The sequence below is a fragment of the Falco peregrinus genome, chromosome 16 (assembly GCF_023634155.1).
Source record: "Falco peregrinus isolate bFalPer1 chromosome 16, bFalPer1.pri, whole genome shotgun sequence".
Taxonomy (NCBI): domain Eukaryota; kingdom Metazoa; phylum Chordata; class Aves; order Falconiformes; family Falconidae; genus Falco; species Falco peregrinus.
In genome coordinates, this window is record NC_073736.1 from 6939498 (window position 1) to 6964794 (window position 25297).

Genomic DNA, 25297 nt, shown 5'->3' on the forward strand with positions numbered 1-25297 from the left:
CCCTGCTGAGATTACTGACTCTGCTGAAGTCTGTGTTGGAATATTTCCCATGGAGGTCCTTGCAAGCCCTAAAGCAGATACGATGCTGCACTAAAACACTGGAAAAGGAGAGAGAAAGAGCACATATTGCAAACAGTATCTTTTTATGAGCATTTGCTCGAGAGGAGATCTAAATGGAATCTGAAAGCAAAGATAGAGCTTTCATACCTCTGGCAGAAGACCGAAGGCAATTGTTAAATTTTGGCAGCACGGCTCAGTCTCTCCCTCTGCCTTCCATCACCAGGCTGGGCTTGCCGCTGGTGGAAATGGATCAAGGGATGGCAGTGACCAGGAATAAAGTGTAGCATCAGTGAGTATGACTTGTACCTTATCTTCCTTCCCCTTTTTCTTCAGTCAGCTCGGTGTTTTCAGAAACAAAAGAGTATGCGACCACTGAGAACATCCTAGCATGCAAATCCGGAATGAGATCTGCAGGAGGTACTGCCCTAGGACAGTGAGAGTACCATCATCACACAAACGCTTGGCATTTTGGTAGTACTGTTGAGGAACGGTACCTATAGAGATTGTATCAGTGGTACCTACGTTACAGCAGGCAAACAAAATCTGTGGCTTCATTAGAAGAGTCTGTCTGTAATGAAAATCCTGGTGGGGGGGAGGAGAGGGTTTGCTTTTTGAGCTGGGATGCCAGTTTTGCAAGGGTTTGATGCCAGCTACCATTCAGATTGTTCTTGGAAGACATTCAGTGAACTGCTGGTTGCTTGGAGGGAGACTGAAACACACTGTAGTGTCAGTTCTGAAATTCAAAATACTTCCACTTTACCTCTTCTACTTAATGCTTCAGCACATAAAATTGGACACTGGTGAACTGAGCTGAACTGGTTCAGTGGTTAGGCTGTCCCTTCCCATGAGAATGGCTGTAACACTTATCTATGGCTAAGCAGATTCTGCTTGTGAAAAGGCAGAAGACCTCACAACCTACTGTTCCTGGGATATACGCCTCCTAGCATTTTAGCTAAAAGGGAATTTCAGCTAGCTGTACAAGGAGATTAACACTAAGAGGATATGTAGGCTGCTGCCATGGGAAGAAGCTCACCATCCATTGAGCACTTCTGACATAAAGCCCACTAAGAATCTCTCTAAATGAGAAGAAAACGGTCTGAGTACTTTCTGTCTAGATGGCAAATGCAAAATGCCACAAATCCACATGTTTCTGAAGCAAGAGTCTGTATTCTTGCTGGGAGCAGAACTCCTTCCTGCTGCTGTCCTTGGATGAATCCTCTTCGCTTTTTCTTTACTTTGATACAAGGCTACAGCCTGGAGACGTGCTGTTCTCTTGAAAGATGGTGTCAGTGTATTTGTTCTGGTGCTAATGAAAGGGCATTCTGGCACATGTTCTGGAATCTTGAACAGTCCTTATTTCCCAGTTTATTAGTTTGACTGTAGAGCCGCAGCCAGGATACATTCTGGGGCAGTTGTTTTCCTTGGGTAAACCCTCAAGGCGTCAGACTGCAGGGCAATCTGCTGGGCACTTGTAAACCAATTATACATTGATCACAGCACTGTGTGATTGCTAATGATGAAAGCGATAATATCTAGTCATGGCCATATAATAATTGCTGTTGGAATTACCACTGGGTAGCAAACCAGCCCTATGGCAATCTGGCCACGTGAAGTCCATTAAAGTTAGCATGAGGCCTGGGCAAGGTATCAAAATGGGATGTGTACCTGACCAGTGAAGCAGTTTGATACTAATTTGACTGACGGATATGCTCAGTATGTAGATAATATTTTGGTCCCTAACATAGCAACTGCAGAAGTCGCATTCCTTCATATTTTTACAGCTTAGAAAATTTGGCTGGCTAGACTATGCTGTCATTCACATTTTGTGCTCTTAAGACTAGTTTGTTCTCCTGCCATAAAATGAAAGGACACAAAATCTTGCCTTGTGGAGTTAAAATGGTCATGTATACCTTTACAACAGAGGATGTCCTGCAGTTCTGTAATTAATTAGTGCCACTACCGGTGGATGGAAAGACATGTCTTGGCTCTGGATTCTGGTATGTGGCTAGTCCCCAGGTAGTCAGAGATCATTTCCTGGTGGTCATGGAGATGCTGGGCATGGCTTTGGCAAGGTTACTGTTTTAGTAAATTATATTCCCATATGTCACAGGTGCATGGTAATTCCTCCTTTCCCATACACTTTGCTTTTGACTATTTCAACAGGACGTTCCTTAGAACGGGGATATTTTCTTATAAAGCAGCAATACAAATGTACACAATATTCCGTGCTTTTCAAAGTAGGATTTGTGGATCTTACTGGGCTGTGTGGGAGCCATGTTAGCATTTAGAGCTATAAACCTGCCAGAAAGCAAGTTGCACCCAGAAAAGCTTGGGAAGACCTGCACTAGGTGCTACTATATATGTATCATTTTAGTTATTAATGGCTAAAAAGATCCTCTAGACCCTCTTTATAATTGTTTTCCTTCCTGTGTCTACAGTAGCATTGTAGCCAACAAAATGAACCTTTTTCCACTTATTTTTGGGTAATTGCCAGGAAATGAACCCGTTCAGCCAAATATTTCTCTCAGGCTCATGAATTTTGGACTTAAGCATTGGTGCGTCAGCTGCTCTTCTGTGAGTGGTCTTGGCAGGCAGTTTTGGTTGACAAGAGAAGTGAGGAGATTCTTGTTGGGATGACAGGCTGGAAGATCAAGTGCAAATTGAGTGTCCCTGCTAAGCTCTTCTGGCATTTTTAAAAACTAGAGATCTGAAGCTCAAAAGGAAGTTTTAAATTTATAGTCAAATTCCTCGGTAATGAAGCAGCAGAATCTCAGTCGACCTGGCATCCCAGTCCTAAGCTTTTTCTTTATGGGGATAAGGCACTGGACTAGGTGTGATCATTCTACCTGGTCTCTTCTTGATTAAAAAAACCCTTTCTTGAACAGCTCAATGCAACATATGGTTCAAGAAACAGATTTTCTGAGTGTTGCTGCCATTTGCAGAGCAGGAGAGAATGTTAGATGTGTAGTCGGAAGGATCAGACTTGTTTTGGAGGGGAATACAGAAACTGATCTGGGCATCCTACCTTCCAAATCTGTACTTCATGTGAGGTGCTTTTGCAGAATCAGTTTAAAAAATATTGCAGTTGTAAAGGGCTACATTCCTCTATCCCAGTCTGCACTGAGTAGCATCCCACATGCAAAATATGGTGCTGCACAGTTTTCCTGTTTCCTCTACCCACTGAACTTGGATAGGAGTAGGCTCAGGTCCTGGGGAGCAGCTTTCACCATGAGCTGAAAAGGTTTTTCAGCTTTGATTTTACAAATGCAAGGATGTGTGCCAGGGAAAACATTATACATTTTAAGGATTAGGCCCCAAGTAAGGATGCATGAACAAGTGCTAGGCGGCTCTAGTGGCTCAATTAAGCGTTCTTCATCTTGCTCTTTGCTCCCCACGTGCACGAAAGACTGATTTATTTGAAATGAAATCCATGAAATGTGCTAATACCTGCACTGGTGTTGATCAGGCTTAATGTAATAACCTCCTCTCATTTTCGCTGATTCTGCTGAGCAATCTGACGCACTTAAAACTTTTCTTCTTGTGAATAGCTAGTATTAGCCTCCAGAGGCCTTTCTGTTAAAAATAAACCCACTACTGAACTGCCTGAAACAGGAGCTTGGGAATGTTTTCTGGTCCTATTGGGCGTGATCAGATAGTCCATGTTGGTGAGAGATTTTTTTTTTTTTTTTTTTTTAAAAGCTATATGTTGGAAGAGAGTGGATATTTACAGTGTGTGCAGAGCCTGGGCTGTCTAAATCAATACAGCTCCGGCAGCTTCATCACGGAGGGATTTGGGGGAGCTGTGAACCTGGTCATTGCTGGAAGGCCAGATCCTCTCCTCCTCGGGCTAGGAACCCGAGGAAGCTCTTTCCTCCCATCCGGTCCTGCAGCTGGATTCCAGCTGTCCCTCCACATGGCACATACAGTACACGAGAGCATAATTGCAGTGTAACACAGTCCTGTGTGTGAGGCTGGATAACCAGCAATTTGGTGGCAATGGAGAGAGAAGGGGAGGGAGTTCAAGGAGAGGAGCGGGAGTAGGGAACGTCTCAAACTCCGTGGAAGGAGATGCTGTCTCTGTACTCACTGTCAGCTCGAGGGCTTCGTTCAGGAGGCCGTTGCGCTTGCTGTGAAGGTAAGCGTTGGAGCTGCCTGTTTTGGCCACTCGAATCCTCGCGAGCCGGGCTTTCTGTGAAGGAGGCAAACAAGCTGAAGTTAGAGCTTGGCATGCAGAGCAATGGGTCCTGTGCTGGCTGTACCAGGAGGAAGGAAATTTCAGCCTCTCACTTTACCTGAAAAAGCCTGGGGGTGAAATACAAGGGCTGTGCAGACAGGACGAGGTGCTGTTGAGAACAGCTGGCACAGGTCTGTCTCCAGGAGTCAGGTGAGTACATACCTCTGAAGCACATAATCTGCCACAGAGTGTTAATCGCCTTTCCAGAGATAAGAAATGGGGTACTGCAGATTTGTGTATCCTTTCAGAAGCTAATAGTCATCATTTTTTTTTTAGGGCAAGATGCACAGCAACTAGAGGCACTTGTCTTGGACATATTCCTGGCACTATGGCTGTACGTGATCTAGTGGTGTGCATGTGCTCTGCACATGTGTGGGTTTCGTGGCTCACCTTCTCTCTAACATGTTTGGTTGTTTAATTCTCTGTCTTTCAACTGTGTGCTCCCACATCTGTGTTGTCACTTGCTTTGCCTGTACTGCAGCTAGCACAGTGACACCCAGGGCCTCAGTGATGGTGGACTGTCCTCTGCAGTGGCAGTGCTCGTTTATTAAATTTGATATCTGATAATATAAGAGTCTGCCCCAAAATATGCATCTCTTGACAAACTGACAGAATTCACTCTGCAACAACACAGACATTCAACTCTTCTCACTTTTATTTATCCTTGACCTTCCTGACCTCCAGGGGGACAACTTAGATGATAAAAACCAGCCCAGAATAAAGTGAAGAAGAAAAACTAGTAAGGCCCTCTTCTTTTTTTGGTCACACAGTTTTTAGCATTTCAGTTTCTCCTTTCAATTGTTGCCTGCTTCTCTGTCAAATGCTGATTTGACTTTTTCTACTGTTCATTTATGACTCAAACACCATTAAAAGTAAATACATGAAATAGCTGTGGCTATTATAAAATAATTACATTGTGCTGTAGTTTAAAATGCTGCATAATCTTTTAAATAACATGGAACTCGTGATTTTCCTTTCTAATTAGAGGTGCTAATGGGTATGCGCTGTAGGAAGAGTAAAGCCAAGAGGCAAACGTCTGCAGTGGGTCTAGAGAGTGTAATAATTCCAGGAGCTCTATTACTGTACATGCGTGAGTGACTCTGGCCCTCAGTATTTGAAATATTTGTTTGACCTTAAGAGCTTGTGCTTAAGCAGACAATTGCTCAGGCAAAGACATGTACAGGATACTAGTTTGAAGCTTTAATTGGGTGACACAAACTATGACCAGTCTGAAAAATAGGTCTTCTTTTGATACCCCAAAACGGGGACATCCAAAATTGACTTTCTTTTCTATACTTCACCTAGATTTCGTTGTCCCATTTCAGCGTTAAAACTCTAAGTCAGTATATGAGACTGAAATCTCTGATGAGCTTACTCTCTGGTGGGGCCAGGGTATCTCACAGGGCTGTCTGGTCACCCCCTGAAAGGGGCATGGGTTGTATTTGCAAGACGTAGACTGAGGATACAATAAGAAAATGGAATTGGTTCTTTAGTTTTTCTCAAGACTTTCCCAAACTGCTGTGTTGCTCTAGGCCCCGAATGAGACTGACCTGAGACTAATCTCGAACTAAGCCTGCAGAGACTGCTACTGTTGAATATAAGTTAGGGGGAGAGAGCAGGGGACGAAGGACTGAAGGATATTCCCTTTCCTGGTTACATGGCATTGTCTCTCTGTTCCTGCTGATTACATTTCCATTGAATTATTTCTCCTGTGTGCAGGTGTATGCGTTTGTGTCTCTTTTCCTTACTTTTTGCAATGATCTTATCTCTTCCGTGATCAGGCCTGGATACTGGATCCAGCGATGGCAAGCACAGACGACTTGCATTTCTTTGTGGGCTGGACAACGTATCAGCTCCTTTGCTGAAGGAGTTGCCAGAGTCCCCCAACTCATCACACCTATAGTAGGAAAGGTTTCATCCTCCTCTTCAGTTCAGTTAGTTGTTGAAGTGGATTCAGTCCTAGGCTCTTGTAATGAACATTATTCCCTTTGCCTCCAGGCTAGCAGGGGATCAAATATTAATAGTTGTACTCCACATGGACTGAAGATGGTTCGTTTCTGAGGTCTGTTCTCTTTTCTTCTTTGAAACAGGGCCACTAGCTGTCTAAATAATTAAGCCCTGTAGCTTTTGTAGTTTGGAACAGACGTTGTTATTTTAAAAAATGTCAGTGGGGCAGGACAGAAGTTAATCCTATTCTCCTTACACAAAAGACTGCCTAGGATACTTACATCGCCTAACTCTGTGCCCCCATCATGATTAAATTTGGTAGATATCTTGATTAACTCAGCTAGAGAAGTTAATTAAAATTGGTTGCTAAAATTGGTTTGGCCTTCCAGACGGTTTCCCCTGTTGGACTAGAAACTCTTAAAACCATAGTTCATGTTTTTAGGTGAAAGTCTGTGTGTAAATGTGCATTATTTGGAAAGCACATCTTACCAAGTGGCACAGGCTTTACATGATACTTAGGTTCATGCTCTATGTTTACGTGGGATGCAGCACTTCCGTCGTGCCTGACAGTAACAAAGGGTTTAAGTGCAGCAAAGTGCTCCCCTCGGCATCTGCAGCAGGTTCGACACTGGTTTATGTGACTGGGCAAAGTGGGATGAGGGCATGAAGGGCACCTGGCAGCAGTGTTAAGACTTGGGTTGCAGTGTGGAAGCAGGTAAAAGCTGGGTGTTTGAGAGGAGCTTTGTGTGATCTCTTGGAGGAGGTTTGTGTGATCTGTTGGAGCGTATCGGTCTGGCTTGCCGGGCTGCGGGGGCATGCTTTGGCAGAGCACGAGAGGAGCAAATTACAGAATCACAAGCCTTCAGCTGGGGGGACCCCATGCAAGCTTCGAAGCAGCAGTATTTTGCAGGGAACTGTAGTATGTACTGTCCCATATTTCACTGTCAGAAACCTAGAGAATTAGGCTGATGGGGTCTTCCAAACTCTGCCGTTATTAAATACGTGCGGGTATGTTTTTGTCACCCCTGTCCTGCAGAGCTCAGTCCTCCAGTCTGCAGGACAGCAGACAGACAATTGGAGGACCGTGTTTTTTCTGGCCATCTGCTGCAAGTGTCTTTTGGGGGTGGTGGTGGGGGGATAGCTGTCTTCTGCATCTTATCCCACAAATGTGACAGACTAAAGGTCATTAGGGCCAGGCCTGAGATCACTGTTACTGAATATAACCCCTGCACGGAGAGTCTAAAAAAGGAAAAGAAAACGGCACACTGTGTCTGCATGTAGAGTGGTAAGAGGAGTTGCTAGGAAACCACAGGATCTCAAAATGCATATGACCTAATCTGGAACATAATTTATATGATGAAAATAATAATACTAATGACAGCCACTTACAGGTTAGAATGATTAATTTGGTTATCTAGGAGCCCACGTGTTTCTGAGAGCAGGATGGAAGGCAGGGCTCAATAACTTCTGGCTCCTTGCTGCTTTTTAAGAAACTGGAGGCTCGGAATAAGCAGGAAGGGCAGTGAAGCCCTGTGCACGTGGAGTGCTGAGGTATGGTGGGGAGGATGATTGAAGTGGCTGTCGGCATTCTGGGTATCTACATTTCCCAAAGGGTCTGACAAAGGAGAACAAATAGCCTGTCTTCATCTTTTAGCTGCTTTGGAGAAGTGCAAGGAGCAGGAGTTGCTGGCTAGGAAAAATGCTTACCAGATGGCAGGCCCAGGAAACAGCTAATTATTATTTATTAATGATTTTCATCTAGTTCTTATGGAGATAATGTTCACTCTTGATTTATGTGGTATAATAAACTATTAAGTTACAACCCTATGACATAATTTTGTATTTGCCAGACAACTTCAGCTTTCCAGATCTTCTGTACTTGAGCAAGGAGATGACTGGAGTACATGTATGTCAGGTACTATGGGTGCGGGTCCTATATCCGCTCCTGCTCCCTCTTTGGACTGGAGCCGTTATTAGTGTTATCCTTCACGGAGCAGTTGAGGTTGGAAGGGACCTCTGGAGGTCATCTAGTAGGTCATCTGGTCCAACCCTCCTGCTCAAGCAGGGCCACCTAGACCTAGTTACCCAGGACTGTGTCCAGATGGCTTTTGAATATCTGCAAGGATGGAAACCTCACAACCTCCCTGGGCAACCTGTGCCAGTGCTTTGTCGCCGTTGCACTGAAAAAGCACTTCCTGATGTTCAAACGGAGCCTTCTGTGTTTCAGTTTGTGCTCATCACCTCTGGTCCTGTCACTGGGCACCACCGAAAAGAGCCTGGCTCTGCCTGCTTTTCACCCTCCCTTCAGGTATTTATATATGTGAGTAAGACCCCTCCAAGCCTTCTCTTCCTTAGGCTATACAGTCCCAACTCTCTCAGCCTTTCCTCATACAAGAGGTGCTCCAGTCCATATCCTATCTAACTTTATCTGCTACAACCACACTAAGAGCATTTCTGGCAGAAAATGCAGCTACGCTAGTTAATTGACAGTGCTTCACATTTTAATTCTTAAACTAGTAGTTTGAATACGAGTAGACTATTGATGAGTGCTGCAGTGATTCCAGTGGGTGTACGTCACTGGTCTTTTAAGGCTGAAATGAAACTGTTCTCAAAAGTAATCAACAGAATACTTTTGATCTGGTTTTTATTTCCAAGATGAGGTGTCACAGCCTTGCAGTAAGCACTTGACTTTTTTTGCATTTGTCTGCATCTGTTGCTAGTTTGGGTCTGAACTTAAATTCTAGATGGAAAGAACATGGTTGATCTTAAGATATAAAAAAGATAACAAGCAGATTGTACAGTTAAACAGGAGTTTCTGCAGAATTAACAACAGGGCTTAGAGTATGGAATGACAAAAAAGTATTTTCTTGTAGTTATGTTCTCACCTTCCAAAAGCTATCTGTGGTACCTTTGACTAATTTTAGCATAAAATTCAGAAAGGAATTCAACAAAGACTTTGGTTTGTACTTCTGAGTGGGAACTCTGTGCACATATGTAACTTGTAAAGGGAACGGATGAAACCTTCATCTGGTGGAAAGTAGCTTAGCTCCCTGGCCTATTGTGGTGGTTTTTCCTTGCCAAGCAGAAAATGGAAAAGTCTTCATTTTGAAAAAGCACTTAAAAATAATAGACTGGACAAGATATTGAATGATTCTACTGTCTGTGGAGTGCTTTCCTCAAAATAATCAGGCAACACTGATCATCTGTCCTACTTATGGCTCTGGCAAGCTGATATGCCATCTTTAACAAAGCCTGGAAACAGGCTGGACTGCCAAATTAGGACACAGGGTTATTACATGTGTTTGAATGCCGAGTGAAATAATGGCTGTTTGAAAAGCAAATGGCCCATATAATAAGTACTAGTTGTTATTCTGCTAGCCGTGGTTCCATCTGGCTATTGTAATAGGCAGGCAGCAGCATTACAACAGTGTTAGGAAAGTTAGTTTCTGTAGATCATCTTTCTTTCATTTTAACCTGTTTTTCCTAAAAAACAAAGGATGAATATTTGGACTTTCCTTCCTCTCAAGTCTTTACATTAAACATCTTTTGAACCAAGTTTAAATATTCTGTCATTTTTGCTTTGGGGAAGATGTTTTAGAGCTGCATATGGAAATTAGGTAGCGTAGAACTCATTATATTCCTATATAGTTTGATAGAACCACTTACAGTCAGACCTTGATCTTATTTTGGGCCTCTTCATTACTTTCCAGAGATGAAAGATTCCCCTCCCCTCCTCTGTGGCTCTCCTTTTAATCCTACCTTACCCTTGGCACCATTAAAGCAACAGAACATCATTTCAAATGCACTATATCGTTTAATCTTTTCCAACACTGAAGAACATGATGTTCGATCTATTTATAGAACAATGCACAGAATATGGAGTTTAATGGATCTCGGCTTCTCTACTAGTCATAGATATCCTGGCTGATTAAACACAGAACTTTGAAAAAGGTGTCGTAATATGCAAACTTGCAGAGAGAAATGCAGGATGATCAGGAAGCCCTCGGGGCACTGAGACCTGTCCCCTCTTATTGCAAACTTCCCTTTGTACATTTTCATCTTGAACTTAGCAAGCTCTGGCTTAAACTTAGTGAAGCTCTTACTCCTACTGGGCATTTATTTTAGAACTTCATTCTTCTATTTAGAAAATTTCTTCTGATTTCCAGCCTGCTTGTATTTATTGCCAATTTTACTCAGCTGTCATTGTATTGACATTTTCTTTTTACATGGACCATTCCCTTTCTGGTGTTTGCTGCATTCTACAGGAAAGAAAAGAATAAACTTCACTTTTTGTAGAGTTTGACAATTCCCGCTTTATTCCTTTACTTGACATTTAAGAAGTAAGCTTTCTTGGAGGCCAGTTCGTATTTTTATCCTCTGTAGATGTCCTGCTTATTTTGAATACCTTTTTTTTAGTTATCCATCCACCCAGTAAGGGTTACAGTCAGACCTTGATCTCTTAAGAACTGACCTTAGGGACAGTTTTTCCTTGATTGAAATATCTTATACTGAATCTTGGCTGAAATGTAAAGTTTCCTCTGTGCTGAAGTTCCCACACTACTAGTCCAGCTGACTGACAAAGCTAGCTCTCTTCACTTATTCAGTTTGCCTCTTGAAATAATAATACAAAGAATTCCTACATACCCCTCATATTCTTGATGCTGTAAGAGATTCTAGAGCTTGGGTCAAAATTGCTCCAGGGATACATGGTCAAAGAGGTGCCATACCAGTTGTAGCGGGAATCTGATATAGTTTGTTAGAGTTAGAGGTGAAGTATATAAACTAGGGTGTCAGAATTTGTCTAGAAATGTATTAATAAGCGTCTTCCTAAGAAAAGAGCTACATGTTTTTCTGCATCACTAACAGGGGTTGCTGTTCTCCATTATTCTAAAATAATGTTCTATGTTTCACTGAAAGCAAAGTGTGATGAGCATCTGTCTGCTTGTGATTTATCTGTCTGTCTGTGTTTCCAGATCTTACTTTTATAACACCTTTCACACAGCTCACACCCCTAATTAATAGCTATGAAGTATTTAGGGGATGGAGAAATTAACAGAATTTGATCTACTGTCACATGCCAACTTAGTAGAGCTGATATATGAACACTAATTAATGGTGTGGAGGCCTGTGGTTAGCTACAGAAAATGAAGGTAATTGCTTCACATAGTGCTGCTCACACCTTCCCTGGGAAAATGGTGAAAACACAGAGGGCGGATGATGACCATAAAACCTTTGTATGAAACTCGAGAAAAAATAAGTAAATTTGTAAAACTGGTGACCTTCGTTCTCCCCCATGGAATGAAGCCCAAGGAGAAAAGATGACAGTGGGGCTGTTTTCCTGCCTCGTTGCCGGCTCGCTGGCAGAGTATGTGCTGTCTCCGATGGGCAGGTACCCACCGACAGCAAGGGGAGTGAGCGGAGTTAAGCGTGAGTGTGGGCAACGCTGTTGCTCCAGGTGGGGTAGGGCCAGGAGCTCTGCTCTATCCCACTTCTCTGCGCTATGAGCTTTTGGCATTAATTGAGGGAAGCGTTGCTTCCTGGCACACGAAAATTGCTCAGAAGTCGTCAGATGACAATAAAGTTGCTGTGTGGTGCAATTAGCTTTCTTACTGAAGCTGCTCCTACTTGTTCCTCTTGCTTTGGGTGTCTCTGGGGACAAACCTCTTGCGTTAGTCTTCTGGGGAAAAATTCTGTCACAAACTCATCCCATGGTCCTATGTGATGAGTGAAGACTCTTAAAAGAATGTGTGTCTCAGCTCGCATCCTTACAGTGACAGCCACAACACGTTGGCTGCGTGCCTTGATTTGGCAGATGCAGAGGGAGAAGCCTGCCTGGCGTGCCGTCCTGGGCGCTGGAGCGCTCCCGGCTTGTCAGCAGAAAGCTGCGGAATTGTCATGGCTACGCACTGCTCTGGCCCTTGTTTGTGCATTCCAGCATCGCTGCACGTTCCTACTAGAATGGCTCCTAATTGTCCTGACTCAATCACTAACAAAGCTGATGCTTCATATGTGGACAGAAATGCACTGGCACCTGGATACCGGAGCTTGTGGACAATGTGTAGAATTGCTCTTTGTTATTGTATTTGTTTGGAGTTAATGCTGAGTTCGGTCTAAATGGCTGCATGTACATGGAGAACAGGTGGCTGGAATTACCGTCGGGCAGCGGTCTGCATAGTAAACAGAGGAGTTCTGCTGTACTGTGACAAAGAGGAGAAATGAGGAACTATTTCCTATGGAGCAATTTGTCTGCTGGATTGAACTGCTTTTTCTTCCCGCATAGTACTCGCAGGCAGACTGTGGTTTCCCCATATAGATATTTTCTTGATAATTATCTGCAAGTTTTATGCATGCTTTTGATGCCTTTGCCTGCTTGTGAGCCATTCTCTGCCAGCATTTGCTGTTGCTCCGCTGGCTACCTGTGGCTGGTCGGGAAAGCACGTGCTGTCTTTTCTGTGGCCTTGTTTGGTGAGTCAGCAAGAATTGCTAGTGCAGAAGCTCAGACAGATAAATTAAAAATCCTGGGTATGAGTAATATCGTAAGATGGTTTCACTTATGACCTTGTACACGTACGTGAGCTAACTCTGCAAGAATCCACCAAGCCAGGAGGAGGAGTGCATTTATCCCAGTTTTATGCATGAAAAAACCTGAGTCACAGGGAGGGAAGTATGGAAGGGTGATGCTCCTTGCAGCATCAGATTTTGTGAAAACAGTGAGACTGGCTGTAGTGGGAAGATAAGAGGATGGCAGGCTCCTGCTCAAGCCGGGAGAGGGCCGGCCTCATGCTGGTTTAGAGCCTGATGTGATGCTTAACTGATCACCTGATGTGAAGTTGCCAGCAGTTACTGTTTGATGGGATTTTCATGACCTTCAAACAACAAAGGCTTCTTCTGAGTCAGACTTTGCAGGCCACTGCTGCTGGGTGGAGTGGGAGGAGAAGAGTAATGAGATTCTACGACTTTTCAAGTTGGGCTGTGTAAGACATTTGGTAACGTGTCAGCAGGGAAGTTCTGCAGTGGCCCTTGAGAGATGTGCTGGTAGACTGCAGTGTTCCCATCTACCTGACATATGTGATCAGAGGACTGGGAACCTGTATTGCCATCCCAGCACCACATGCGTAAGTGACAAATGTTCTTCATCTGCTTATCGCTGTCATGGTACAAGTTAGTAACCACAATAAGCTTTACAACCATTCACACCCACTTAGTTATGTCTTTTCCTGACCCAGTGGACATACCTGTACCCATTAATCCAGACATAACTATATATTGCAGTTGGTGCAGGGGTGTTTGAGCTGTATTATGTAGCCTGGGAACTGCACAGGAGCTAAACTGCACCCAGCTGACTTGATTCTGCATTACTTTGGCAGAATGGTAAAATAACTAGTTAATAAAGGTAACAGCAAAGAATCTCATCGCTAGAACCCAGTTCCAAAGTGGGATAGGGCTTCCCAACATTTTCTGGCTGAACGTTTTGCATGCAGGTCCCCTTGACGAGGCAATTTCAGCTTGCATTTATTTAGACATCTGGGATGAAGTGGGCAACATTAGCCACTACAAATCCTACCAACTGTGCTACATAACGGAGCCATCTGGGCAGAGGCAGCCACGTACAACCTGGGCTTCCCACAGGTGGGGAACGGGGACACTTTTTTGGTGAGGTGGCCAAGGAGAGACCCTAAGGATGGATTAGTCAGGTTCTTGCGCGTGGCAGGCTGTTACCTGGTTATGACTGAGACATGATGTGAAAGGGCCTCAAAGCAGCCAGCAAACATGGAGTGGCTTCTGAACATGTGTGGAAGTAATTTCAGCTGGGCATTGGGCCACTATTGACAACAGGCTTAATACTTAGACGTATGGGCTTGCTTTGGAGGCTGAGCCTATAAGCTGTAGTGCACTGATTTCAGTCCTTCCTTTTGGAGAAGATACCTATTTGTCTTCTGCAGCTGGGGACTTGGGGAATTTGAACTAGCTGAACTGATGGAAAATGCCATTTTGCTCTCCTGGATGATAAGAAGAGAAGAGGAAGGGTTCCTGGTTGGTTGGCTGGTTTGGTTTTGTTTGTTGTTTCCCCCCCCCCAAACTGTATTAGGGGATGTGACAAACAGGAAACAAGAGGAGGAAGAGAAAGAGGTAGCTACGCTAGCAAAAATGAAATATCTCTAAATAAAAAAATAAATTAAAAAAGCTTTTTTCCCCTGTCAAAAACTGCTAAATATCAACAACAACAACAAAACCATATTCCACACAGATTCATTGTGGTTGAAAAAACCCATGTTTTTTAAATGTCAGCCAGCTCCAGTTTTAACCTTATTGTTTTTCTCTCTCCTTAAGTTCCCAACCCCATCCCCTGCTGGGAACTGAGTCATGTTCTGTTGCTGAGCTCTCCTTAGACAGCTCACAGCTTTGTTCATGTCGCTTTTTCTGGCCGTTCTGTTCCACGCTCTGAAGTTCAGTAACCCACCTCCAAAATCTAGGGTGTCAGCTGAAAAACAGAACATTTCAAAGCTGACTCCCCTGCTCTGTAGCAAATCAATTATTATAATGGCCTCATTATTGACAGGTGTGTGGGCTGTCTTTCTCATGGGTACAATGGTGACATAAATTAGTATTAAGCATTCTCTTCATCACCATCTTCCCTCTTCATCCACTCTGCTGACTGCAGTCCTGTTTTCTGTGCCTCTGGGAGTAACGGCTGGGTCTGGAACAGGCTGTTTCTAATGTGCCTCTTACGGAACAGGCAGAAAGACATTTGTGTCCTTAGTCTTCCTTCCTTTTGGCTTAAGCCCCTTTTAAGCATTTCCATAGTTACATCTTCATCAGTCTGCACAGTCATAGCTGCTTGTGTGCAACCATCTCATGAGTAGTTCTCGCTCTCTGGAATAACCTTTCTCCATCTACTTCCTCTCGCTGACTTCCATCTGAAAAGATACAGCTTCTTCCTTGCCCCTTCATTCCTTTCTTCCGTTGATACTGGCTCTGTGACTGAATGCTTTAATTCATCCCCCACACAGTGTGTCTGCTCCTCTGCTTCACCTAATATATACCATCTACTCTTCGATAGCCTGTGTTACAGTTTTCAGCTCATATTAGTTTTATGTGAGAGCAGCTCTACAAAATAATTTTGTCCTGTGTAGTCCTTTCCTTGCTTAAATCTGGGTGTTTGGTTCTTTCCTGGAAACTTACAGCCTAGAGGATGAAATGAGAAGTCTTGTTTCAAGGCTTTTGCAGTACATTGCTTGTTCTCACAGAGTCAAAGGCCACCAGATAATAAATGGACAGACTAAGAAGCTATAGTACTCAAAAGTGTATTTACTGCAAACCTGAAACCAAGCACCGTGATTACTGGCTTTGTATTTGTAGATGACAGTTTTAGTTTAGCCTCTGTGAAATGCACCAATAAACCCATGCTAATCCCTCTGAGATTATCAGCCATTTCAGTATGTTGGCTCATTTAGCAAATCTAAATGAGGAAGACGTGGGGAGCTGAAGGCCGGCCAGTCTCACCTCTGTGCCCAGCAAGATCATGGGGCAGATTCTCCTGGAATCTATATAAACTAAATCTCCTGGACATTTTACCAGGCCATGTGATGACAGGACAAGAGGAATGGCTTTAAACTGAAAGAGGGGAGATTTAGATTAGGTATTGGGAAGAAATTCTTCGCTGTGAGGGTGACGAGGTGCTGGCACAGGGTGCCCAGAGCAGCTGTGGGTGCCCCGTCCCTGGAAGGGTTCAGGACCAGGGTGGACGGGGCTGGGAGCAACCCGGGCTGGTGGCAGGTGTCCCTGCCCGTGGCAGGGGGTGGGAACCAGATGGTCTGTCAGGTCCTTTCCAACCTAAACTATTCTATGAAATCTGACCATTAAATGATAAATGCACCGTAAGCAGAGTTCTTCCACAGCATCTGAGCATTTACACTTTTCCCTCCTCTTGTGCAAATGTGAGGAGGCATACCCTATTTTGTAAGAGGCCCCTTTTTTGACCGTTTGTTTTCCCCCAAACTGAAAAGATCTAGAACAACTCAGCTGGCTAAATCTTAGCCCTAAGTGGGGCTGGTCTAGAGACCAGCTTGCTTTAGGCCGTTGTTGGTATTTCCAAACGTTTCAGCTGCCATTCTGCTTCCATGTGCCTTCTCGAGGCTGTTCAAAACCTCTTTAAATATGCTTTTGAGGATGTAGCGTCTTCATCTGCATGTATGTTCACATGTGCAGGGAGCTGGGGCTAACAACCAGATAGGCTTAACCTATAATGTTGTATTGCCCTTGTTACAGTACTTTTTTTCTGTCTTACTGGTTTTTCTTACTGAAAAGCCGCAAGTGCACGTTGCTATTTGTCAGCCATTGGCCCACCCTAGCAAACTCACATTTCTGTGGGCTCCTGTGCAGTTTATTGCCAGCTCCTGTTTCCCCACAATATAGGACATTGGAGCCAATGGGGGTTTACTGCTCTAATTAGTGGGGCTGTATTAGAACAGTTTGGGGAGATATTGAAGGGATTTCTAGTTGTCTTTTTCTGAAGCATCATTCAAGGAACAAAAAAAAGAACAGAAAAAACTAAGTTTGCTGCACTTAGCACAATCTTTCCAGCTGAGGGACCTGAGCTGGTTGTTTTAAAGCTGGACAAAGACAAGTGGTTTTGGACCTGGGAGATGAAGGACCAAGAAGGGCTCATGTAACACTTTGAAAAACACCTTACTTTTCTAGAATTATTTTCATTAAGCAGTCTAGTGTTTTTTCTCCATATTTCTTCCTTTTTTTTTTTTTTTTTTTTCTCTGTGCCTTTGATTTTAGTATTGGTTCTCTGCTCTCCCCGAGGTACACAGGAATCCTGTAGACCTCTAGACTCAGGAACTGGTCAACAATCCTATAAGAATGATCCTTCTTCAGTAAACTCTGTTGACAGGCAAATTTATTCTCCTGTCATTAAGCAATCTGCACTGCTGGGATCTTTGCTGCACTAAGCTCAAAGGTCACACCTATTCTTTTCACTACTGTATGATCTGGCAGTCTTTAAGCCATGCATTTCTGTACTGCCCTGCTCTGGGGACTAGTGTGGCTTGGGGCTGTATTCACTCAGTCTGAAACTTCTAAACAATGAACTGTTTTTTTTCTACTGCTGCTAAAGGAGCAGCATTTCAGTAGCTGTTAATAGCTGCCTCTGCTTTCTCTTTCTGGGGTTGAAAAGTGGGAGGTGTAGTCCTCAAACCAGCACCAGATACTTGTCTCCTCCTTCTTCACATTGCATCTATGCTGCAAACTGAACACAGCAAGAGGAGAGACTCCAGAATTCTCTGAGTTATAAAGTCATTCTATTGTCAAGCCTTTTAAGTGTCAAAGTCTTTTAAAACCAAAAACTGTGACATTCACTAAAGAACAGCATAGTTTCAAAGTCAGGAAGGTCTATTCTTAGCACATCAGTCAAAATGAAGGAAAAAAAAAAAATTTGAGGAAAAAAAAACCCCACCAAAACAATTTTACCAAAATGAACCTTGTCAGAAATGATCAATTCATCTTCCATTCAGATTGACCTGGTCCTTGCTGCATGCCAGAGGACAAAATTTGATGACAGAGCACAATGAATTAAGATTGCCAGATCTTCTTGTAATTAATTCTTTTGCAGTGTAACTTTGGCAAAGAACAATTTATCTTCAAAGTGATTAAATCACTGGTAGTTTGGTTTTGGATTTTTTTCCCCCCTTTTTTAAGGAACACTTCTCCTCGGTTAGTTGAAGAATAGATGCTGATGAGTAACAGCCACTTCCCGGTATTTTATTCGTGCTATTTAAATACCTCTTCCCGCTAGACCAGTGCCTCCTCAACAGTTATGAGACAAAGTTAAGACTGAGCACATCAAAACCCAGAGGGACATTGGGGCTGTGCTATGTTTTTCTGGGTTTTTGGAGTGCAGCACCTCTGAACCCCTTAGTGCACTGGAGAGCCCGGGTTTACTCATACTCCAGCCTTCAAATCTGTGACTGTCGTGTCCAGCCAATTTGATGCTTGTACAATACTTTTGCCTTTATTAGTTCTCATCAGAGGACTTCAGTCTGAGTTCATAAAAAAATAAATATGGTCTATACCTAATCTTCAAACCTATATGTACATTATAAAACTTACAATTCTTGAACTAAATAGAACTTTTTCTAAAGCATTTAAACTAACACATACCCTAGAAATTACTTACTCTTCAGTTAAAAGAGAAAAATAATTTATTTAGCACACTAGAAACGTAATAAAGATGTCTGTTGTTTCTTCAAAGCTGTGTTTTCTAAACTGTGCTTATAAGTAGCTTCTGCTGGTGGGCTCCTCATCTTCAAGGACCAAGAGAGTGCAAAGAGCTTTTTCCAACCTTGAAAAAGCCATGCAAATGTCTTTGCATCTTTAATTAGAAGGGGACAGCATTTTAACTATTACTGGAGCTTCCCTGTTTCTGAAGAAGGGATTCAATTCACTGGAGGATGATGCTGGAACAAGTATGCTATCAAAGCAGGTTCTCAACATCCCTGTGTGCACCCTGGCCATCTCCAGAGAGACTGCCATTAATGTGCTTCTGTCTCTTTTGTTCTCTTTAGTATTCATGCAGTGATGATCATGTGAAAATTACTCACACTTCTGACTTGAGAAAACTTAGCCCAGAAATTCATCCGATATCAAGGGAATTAGAAATTCAAATGGGGGGAAATTATACACTGTGTGTGTCAATACAGAAAACCTTATAAAAGCTGCAATCAATCATATTGGCATCAAAGGTGGTGGTACGTTTCCTTGTCACTAAGTGGATCACAGTCCAACAAATAAAGGAAAAGGTGAATCAGAACAGGGAACTGCAGTATGCTGCCTGGAGAGAAGGATAGCCTCATCCGAAAGCACAGACCTGGAGTCAGTTCTGGAGCTTCTCTGTATTGTGATCCATGATTATGCACAAATCTTGTTTGTTTGTCTTGCCTATTTACTTGCTGCCTAGGCTATACTGTAAAGCAGGTTCTGTCTCTATGTTTATATGCCGTTGCAGTAGAACAAGTGCTTTCTCTCAAAGGCTTCATTCATTTAAATAGGCTGTTGTACACAGTCCCCTTAACAAACCTGTGTGTGAGTGCTCCAGCCCTCCCTGTGCATTGATACCTGGCACGTTCCTGTTGCAAGTTAAATCCAGATATCTTATGCCTGAGTGTGGCCTCACATTAAGCAACTCACTCTGCAAATCATTTAAATTCATTAAATGAATGTAATGATCCATACTGGTTTCCTACTGTCCGGCTGCTGACTGAACAGTGTGTAGTACAGTGTGGACTTCCATTATATCTTTAGATTTTTTTAATCTATATTTTGTTGTATGACTAATCAGATAAACCATTCTCTCTCAAAAACACCTCCCAAAATTATCGCAGGTTGATGTTTCACATGTACAGTGCCGAACCTAATGCACGTATGTGTAAAACCCAGCAGTGACTTAGGGAGCCTGCAACTCAGTTCTGCATGGTTCTGTCTCTGCTACTCTCCTTATGTGTTTTGACTGCCAGATTTGGTGGTTTTGTAGGTCTTGTATCTCAGCTCTCTGCTGTCAGCTCCCTGAGATGGAGGAGGTAGGCAAGGCCCAGATGCTTGCCTGAAGCAGAAATAGCACATCTTTCTACTACTATTCTCCATCAAGTCCCCTGAGTCTTGAATTTTTGGCAGACAGCGTTCCACTGGGGAAAAAAAAAACCCTCAGACCTTTAGTTTGCAGTTGTTGTAAAAACCTGATTCTGGTTTTGGTGTAATTTAGCAGACTGAAATAGGGATATAATAAATCTGTTACACTTTCTTAGTGAATCGGTAAGCTTATACTGGTAAAAACTGTTCAGATTTTGGAATATTCAGTAATCACCTCACGTTTTCAGGGTTTTTTGTGTATTCCCAGTGTTCAGTCTATGTTACAGTCTGCAGCTTTGAGGGGGTATGCGTACTGATAAATGTATGGATGGGTGTTTTCAAAACTCCAGAGAGACAACAGGAACCAAGCAGCCAGAAAGATAAACAACTCCTGTTAATGATTTAAGGGTTTATGTGTATATGCATATATTTATTTCAGACCGCTATGCAGCAAAGGCGAGCAATGAAAGCCCCATTGCTTCTGATGTTTAAAATGTGCCAGTATGCAGCGTGTACAATGAACTGGCTCGTGTCTGTAGGAGTACAGGTAGCTATAACTGTGGGAAGGTAAGCCTACACAGGCGCAGGTGGATCGATAGGTTGCATGCAGGCTGCCCTCTGCAATGCTCAGAAGTGTCACTGGTGTCTCATGAGCCCTGTGGTGACAAGCAGGGGCTGAGGTTGCTTTCTGAGGAGGTGGCTGCGCGGGACGGCTTACCTTCTGCGCTCTCCGCTTGTCGGCTCTCTGGTTCTGGTGGTAAATTCGGCTGAAGTTGGAAACAATGACTGGAACCGGCAGAGCAATGACCAACACCCCGCTCAGGGAGCAAATGGAGCCAAATATCTTCCCAGCAATTGTCTTGGGCACCATGTCACCATAACTAGAGGGGGGAAAAAAAAAAAGGGAAGCCCCTCCTTCAGACAAGTGCAATGGCACCAAAAGCCTTTTCAGGTTCCCTGAGTGCGTAGCAGCATGTGTCCAGGTTAGACACTAAAGCTTAGAAATGAACCATGCAAGCAACAATTCACGTGGTGCTGTCATCCCAGAGATGACAATTTACACCGTGCTTTGGTAATGAAGTAAGCTAAACCAAAGAAAGGCACTTTTGTTGCAGAATAGATGTGCCAGTGCGGGCTGCTGCTGGGTATGTTATATTCACAGCCTTGCTCATTTAGTACCTACCTCTCCGTGTGGATGAGCTCTAACAAATGTAAAGCTGTACGTCTGCTTGTGAGCAGGTTCATATATTTTCATTCCCTTGTGTCCAGGTGCAAATGAGGACTGATTTACACTTCCATTTCAAAACCCAGCAGTTTTCTTGCCATCTGTACAGTCAGAAATTTGGGGTTCATTCAGTGCCTGGATTCAGTAAAGAGTGAGTTCTCAGGAATATGAGACCAGCTGAAAAACATTCAAACCTTTGCACTGGGTTTGACCCAGCAATCTTCATTAGCAGTTGTAATTTATGTGTTAAATAATGCTGGCAGAATCTAAGATGGAACAATCCATTTTGTGCAGGTGGAAGATGATTCTGCTTTAGGTTCTGTGGATTCCACAGGACAGAAATCACTCCTCTGTTGAGTGCTCATTTGCTTTTTGTGTTTTTACTTTGCATATCAGAAAAGCTTTCTGCAGCAGTTTTATACTTTTAAGCTTTAATACTGTCCTTCTGTAAAGAAAACAAATGTGCTTGGCCTTATGGCTACTCATCAGTGCCATAAGAAGGATCATAGCTGTTATTCCCTCATGGAACATACAGTACTGAAACTGCTGTGGGACTCGGGCACCTGATTGACTGTGCTGTCTCACTGAATGCTGCGTTACAGCGAAGATAATGGGGATTTTGAATTCCCTTTTACAGTTCGGCCCAACACAACCCCCATGTTGCATCTCAGGTGACTGGACCTCTTAATTCTAACTGACTGCGCCATCAGTCGCAGTTCCCCGTCTCACAGCACAGCTCCTGATACCCAGCAGGCATCAGGTGTTGGCAATGCAAATGTTCCGCAGCTGCAGTGGCAACCTCCATAGGAGGCTCTTCCTCCCCCGCAGTTTGCCCTCTGGAAGTGACTTCAGTGCTTTCTTCTGCAAATGGATGATAGGCAAATAAAAACCCATCCAGAAAGCTGGCTGTGGATTGCAGCATGTTCTGATCATGTAACAAAAAGCTTGTTAGTGGAGTAGTTAATGCCCCTGAGTACGATAGGAACATGATTAGCACAGCCACTGACTGAATTTACAGGCCTTGTTTCAGTGAGCCGTTTATTACATGCTTGCCTGCAAATGTACGTTAATATCAATATTCATTGAAGTAATTTTCATCTAGAGGAAAGGAGAAGCAAGCAGGCAAGTAGCAACTGATTTTTAAAAATACTGTTGGGCTTTGCAGTGCAAGGTTTACGCTTGGACTTGATGATTTTAAAGGTCTTTTGAAGCCTTGTTGATTCTGTAATTCTATGACTGTGTACAAACCACAGGGGTACAGGAATTCCCAAAGCACCTCTGTGACTCGGGAGGATGCATTGTACTCTGAAATCCCACTACAAGCAGGTTGATGTGACCTGCCTACACCCTGGAGTAGAAGAGAGGAGCTAGGCACTGCAGCCTGCTGAAGTTCTGCAGCAGACAGGGAGAGGATGCTAATATTAAAACTGGGCCCTAAGGAAGATATTCCTTGTTTCAGGGTGCTTGAAATCTGGAGAGGCCCCTAAGTTGCTATCAGATGGTGTTTGGGATTTCCATGCTCTTTGAAATGTTCTAGTGTTTCATGCAGCAGATACTGAAAAGCAGAATGATCTCCAGTCGAGACTTTATTTTTACCTTTGATGTCACCATATGACCAACAAAGAGCTTTTATGGGAATAGAGTTGAGCTAAGAATAATTCACATCCAAGGGGAAAACAAGTATTCCGAAACAACTTTATTATCCAAAACACTTTTATTATCAGCTGAACTTCTTTCCCCCATCCACAAACTCGTTGGTATGAGAGTCTCTGAATAAAAGCAGAACTTGTTGCACATTAACTACTTGCTCCTGGGAGTCTCTCATGTGCTCTCCTTCTAGGCTGGGTGGCTGGACAGTATGGCCAAACAGCTGGGTAAAAGTTCATCATCGCTGGGCTATCAGACTCGCTTGTGTCGCAGGAGAGGCTTAGTTTCAGGCTAAGTGACAGGTTTTCTTTGGCATTTTCTGGTTTGGGTTTTTTTTTTTTTTTTTTTTTGTATAAATGCTTCAGGCTTCACTAGCTAAGGCTTAATTATCCCAAGCAGAACTGTTCTCCTGCCTTCACCTGCATTAAAATCCCTCAGAATACCTCAAATCAATAAAATGCTATTTATGTCTATTAACTTTTTAGCTGCTGCTCCATGCAAAGATAGTTTGAAAGCTCTTGCTAAGTGATAAGGTCTTTTGCCTCATTTAACACTGTTCTAAAAAAAAAAAAAAATAATCTTTCTTACTTTTCTCCTGCTGCCCCTTAACACAATAAGGCTGAAAATTAATCATAGACCTCAAACATGATCTCAGTGACCTGGAGAACTGAGAGAAAGCCGTTCTGTGCATTTGTAGAAAGTATAATAATAAGTGTCTGGCTCACAGTCTGTCTTGTAGAGTTTTGTTCTTACATGCAGACTGAGAGTTACCTCATTACTTGGGACTTCAGAGAAGGTCCTTTAAAACACCATCAGGAAAGATCACACTGTCTTGGAACACAGCGGATTTTGCTGGAGAGATGTAGAACTTCATTTGCAAAACTATTATGAGAGATACTGCCATGATCTTGTACTAGCTAGAGCAGGCTGCACAGGAGCAAGACCTAAAACTTGTAACACTGACTTCTGGTTCTGCTTCGGAGTTGTCTGTGGAGAGAACACAGATGGATTTGTCGCTCTGGGTTTGTGTGGCATGTTGTGCGCTTGCAGCCCTGTTCTCTGGCTTTACTGGGCTGACCTGTGGTGTGAGTGACACTGGTGTTTAGAAATGTCCTAGCATTTTGATCAGTAAGACCCAGCTGGGGCTTGATCTAGGTCTCCTTGCACTTAATGAGAGGCTTCCCTTTGACTTTGACTATGATGAGGTTTGGGATGAACCTATAAAGTTGCAGTTGTTCTATATTGGCATACGCAGCTACTGCAATATTAATTGCTGGAGTGACTATTTTTGTCCTGATGGTACCACAAGGTACTAATGGCCACATGGCATATTTATAACAGATGCAGTGCCAAATAATTCAAATATTGGATTTCAGTTACTACTAATTGGGCATTTTTACACCTAAAACTTGTTTTTCCCAGACTGGAATGAGAGAACTTAACTTTGCCATTAATTTGTTTAGTAAAAGGCAACTTGTCACCTAAAAAAATTTCTTCTACAGAAAGTGCGCTTTAAGTAATTCATCAATAAACTCATTAGAGCAGCAAGAAGACAGAAGAGTTAGGTAATGATTAACATTCAGAGGGTCTGATGGGATGTTTGAGCCTGTAATGTAACAACGGGAGGCTGCAAATTCAGTAGACTTTTAATGTGACCTTTACTAAATCATTTCAGCTTTCTGTACCTCAGTTCCCCGGTTATGAAATGGCAATTGGTTACTTGTTCTTTGCCCACTTGGTTAAGTTGGTCCTGGGTTCTTTGGAGCAGGAGCTGCTCCATGTTCTGAATGCACCCAACACCCAGCAGGACCCGTAAGTGCTGCGGTGTTACAAATACTAGTAATGCAAGGCAGTTGTACAGAAATGTGGAGTAAACACAGCCTGTACGTGGCTCCAGGCTTGTCCAGAGATTAATGCTGAGCATCAGCTAGGTTAGATGTGGAACATGCCTAGAGAAAAATATCTTTGCTCTTTATTTTGCCAGGAATCCTGTTAAATGGCAACAGATTCAGCCAGTTTTCAGTTGCTGAATGCTTTGCTCTGCTTGCTGGCTGTGCTAGGTGAGATGCCCCTGCTGCCAGATGAGCACTGGGGCATGCGAAGGTGTGTAACCTTTGGGAAGAACTGCCCTTGCTGCCGTGTTCCCTGCAGTGCTCCCTCTGCATGCTGACAGTGGTTCTGGAGCCTCTGCACATGTATCCCATGTCTCCAATGACATAGCTTCGGTTTGTCCCCTTGTCTTCTCCTGGTCCCTTCAAAGCCCCATTTCCCACCAAGGAGACACTGTGAATGCTGAGACTTTTACTTGCTGTACACATAATGTAAAGGTCAAGTAAAGCTTTAAACAGATGAATCAGGAAAAGAAACAAAGTGGTCACTCATTAGATGGAAAAGACCATGAATGCAGAATTTCCACTTTTTTTTTATTTGTAGTGTGACTTCTGTGTTCTTTGGCTATGAAAGGGGTCATATGTCACTCACCCTAATTAGCAGCTATTAGCCTCGACAGCATAATGTCCTGTTGTTTTTCTCTCTGTCAGTACAGAAAATGTTAT

The 25297-nt window shown here is 43.2% G+C and overlaps 1 protein-coding gene and 1 long non-coding RNA gene across 6 annotated transcripts in view; one reads left to right on the top strand and one right to left on the bottom strand.

Moving 5' to 3' along the window:
* The window catches only part of KCND3 (potassium voltage-gated channel subfamily D member 3), a 132554-nt gene that overhangs the window by 15021 nt on the left and 92236 nt on the right, over positions 1-25297 (bottom strand). For all 5 annotated transcript variants that reach the window (XM_005230312.4, XM_027797058.2, XM_005230313.3 and 2 more), the window contains exons 3-4: positions 20589-20751; positions 4148-4249 (exon numbers count right to left, since the gene is read on the bottom strand). In XM_005230312.4, the coding sequence (XP_005230369.1) occupies positions 4148-4249; positions 20589-20751 (265 nt within the window). The remainder of the gene's footprint in view (positions 1-4147; positions 4250-20588; positions 20752-25297) is intronic.
* The window catches only part of LOC114014190 (uncharacterized), a 261955-nt gene that overhangs the window by 12532 nt on the left and 224126 nt on the right, over positions 1-25297 (top strand). The window lies entirely within an intron of this gene.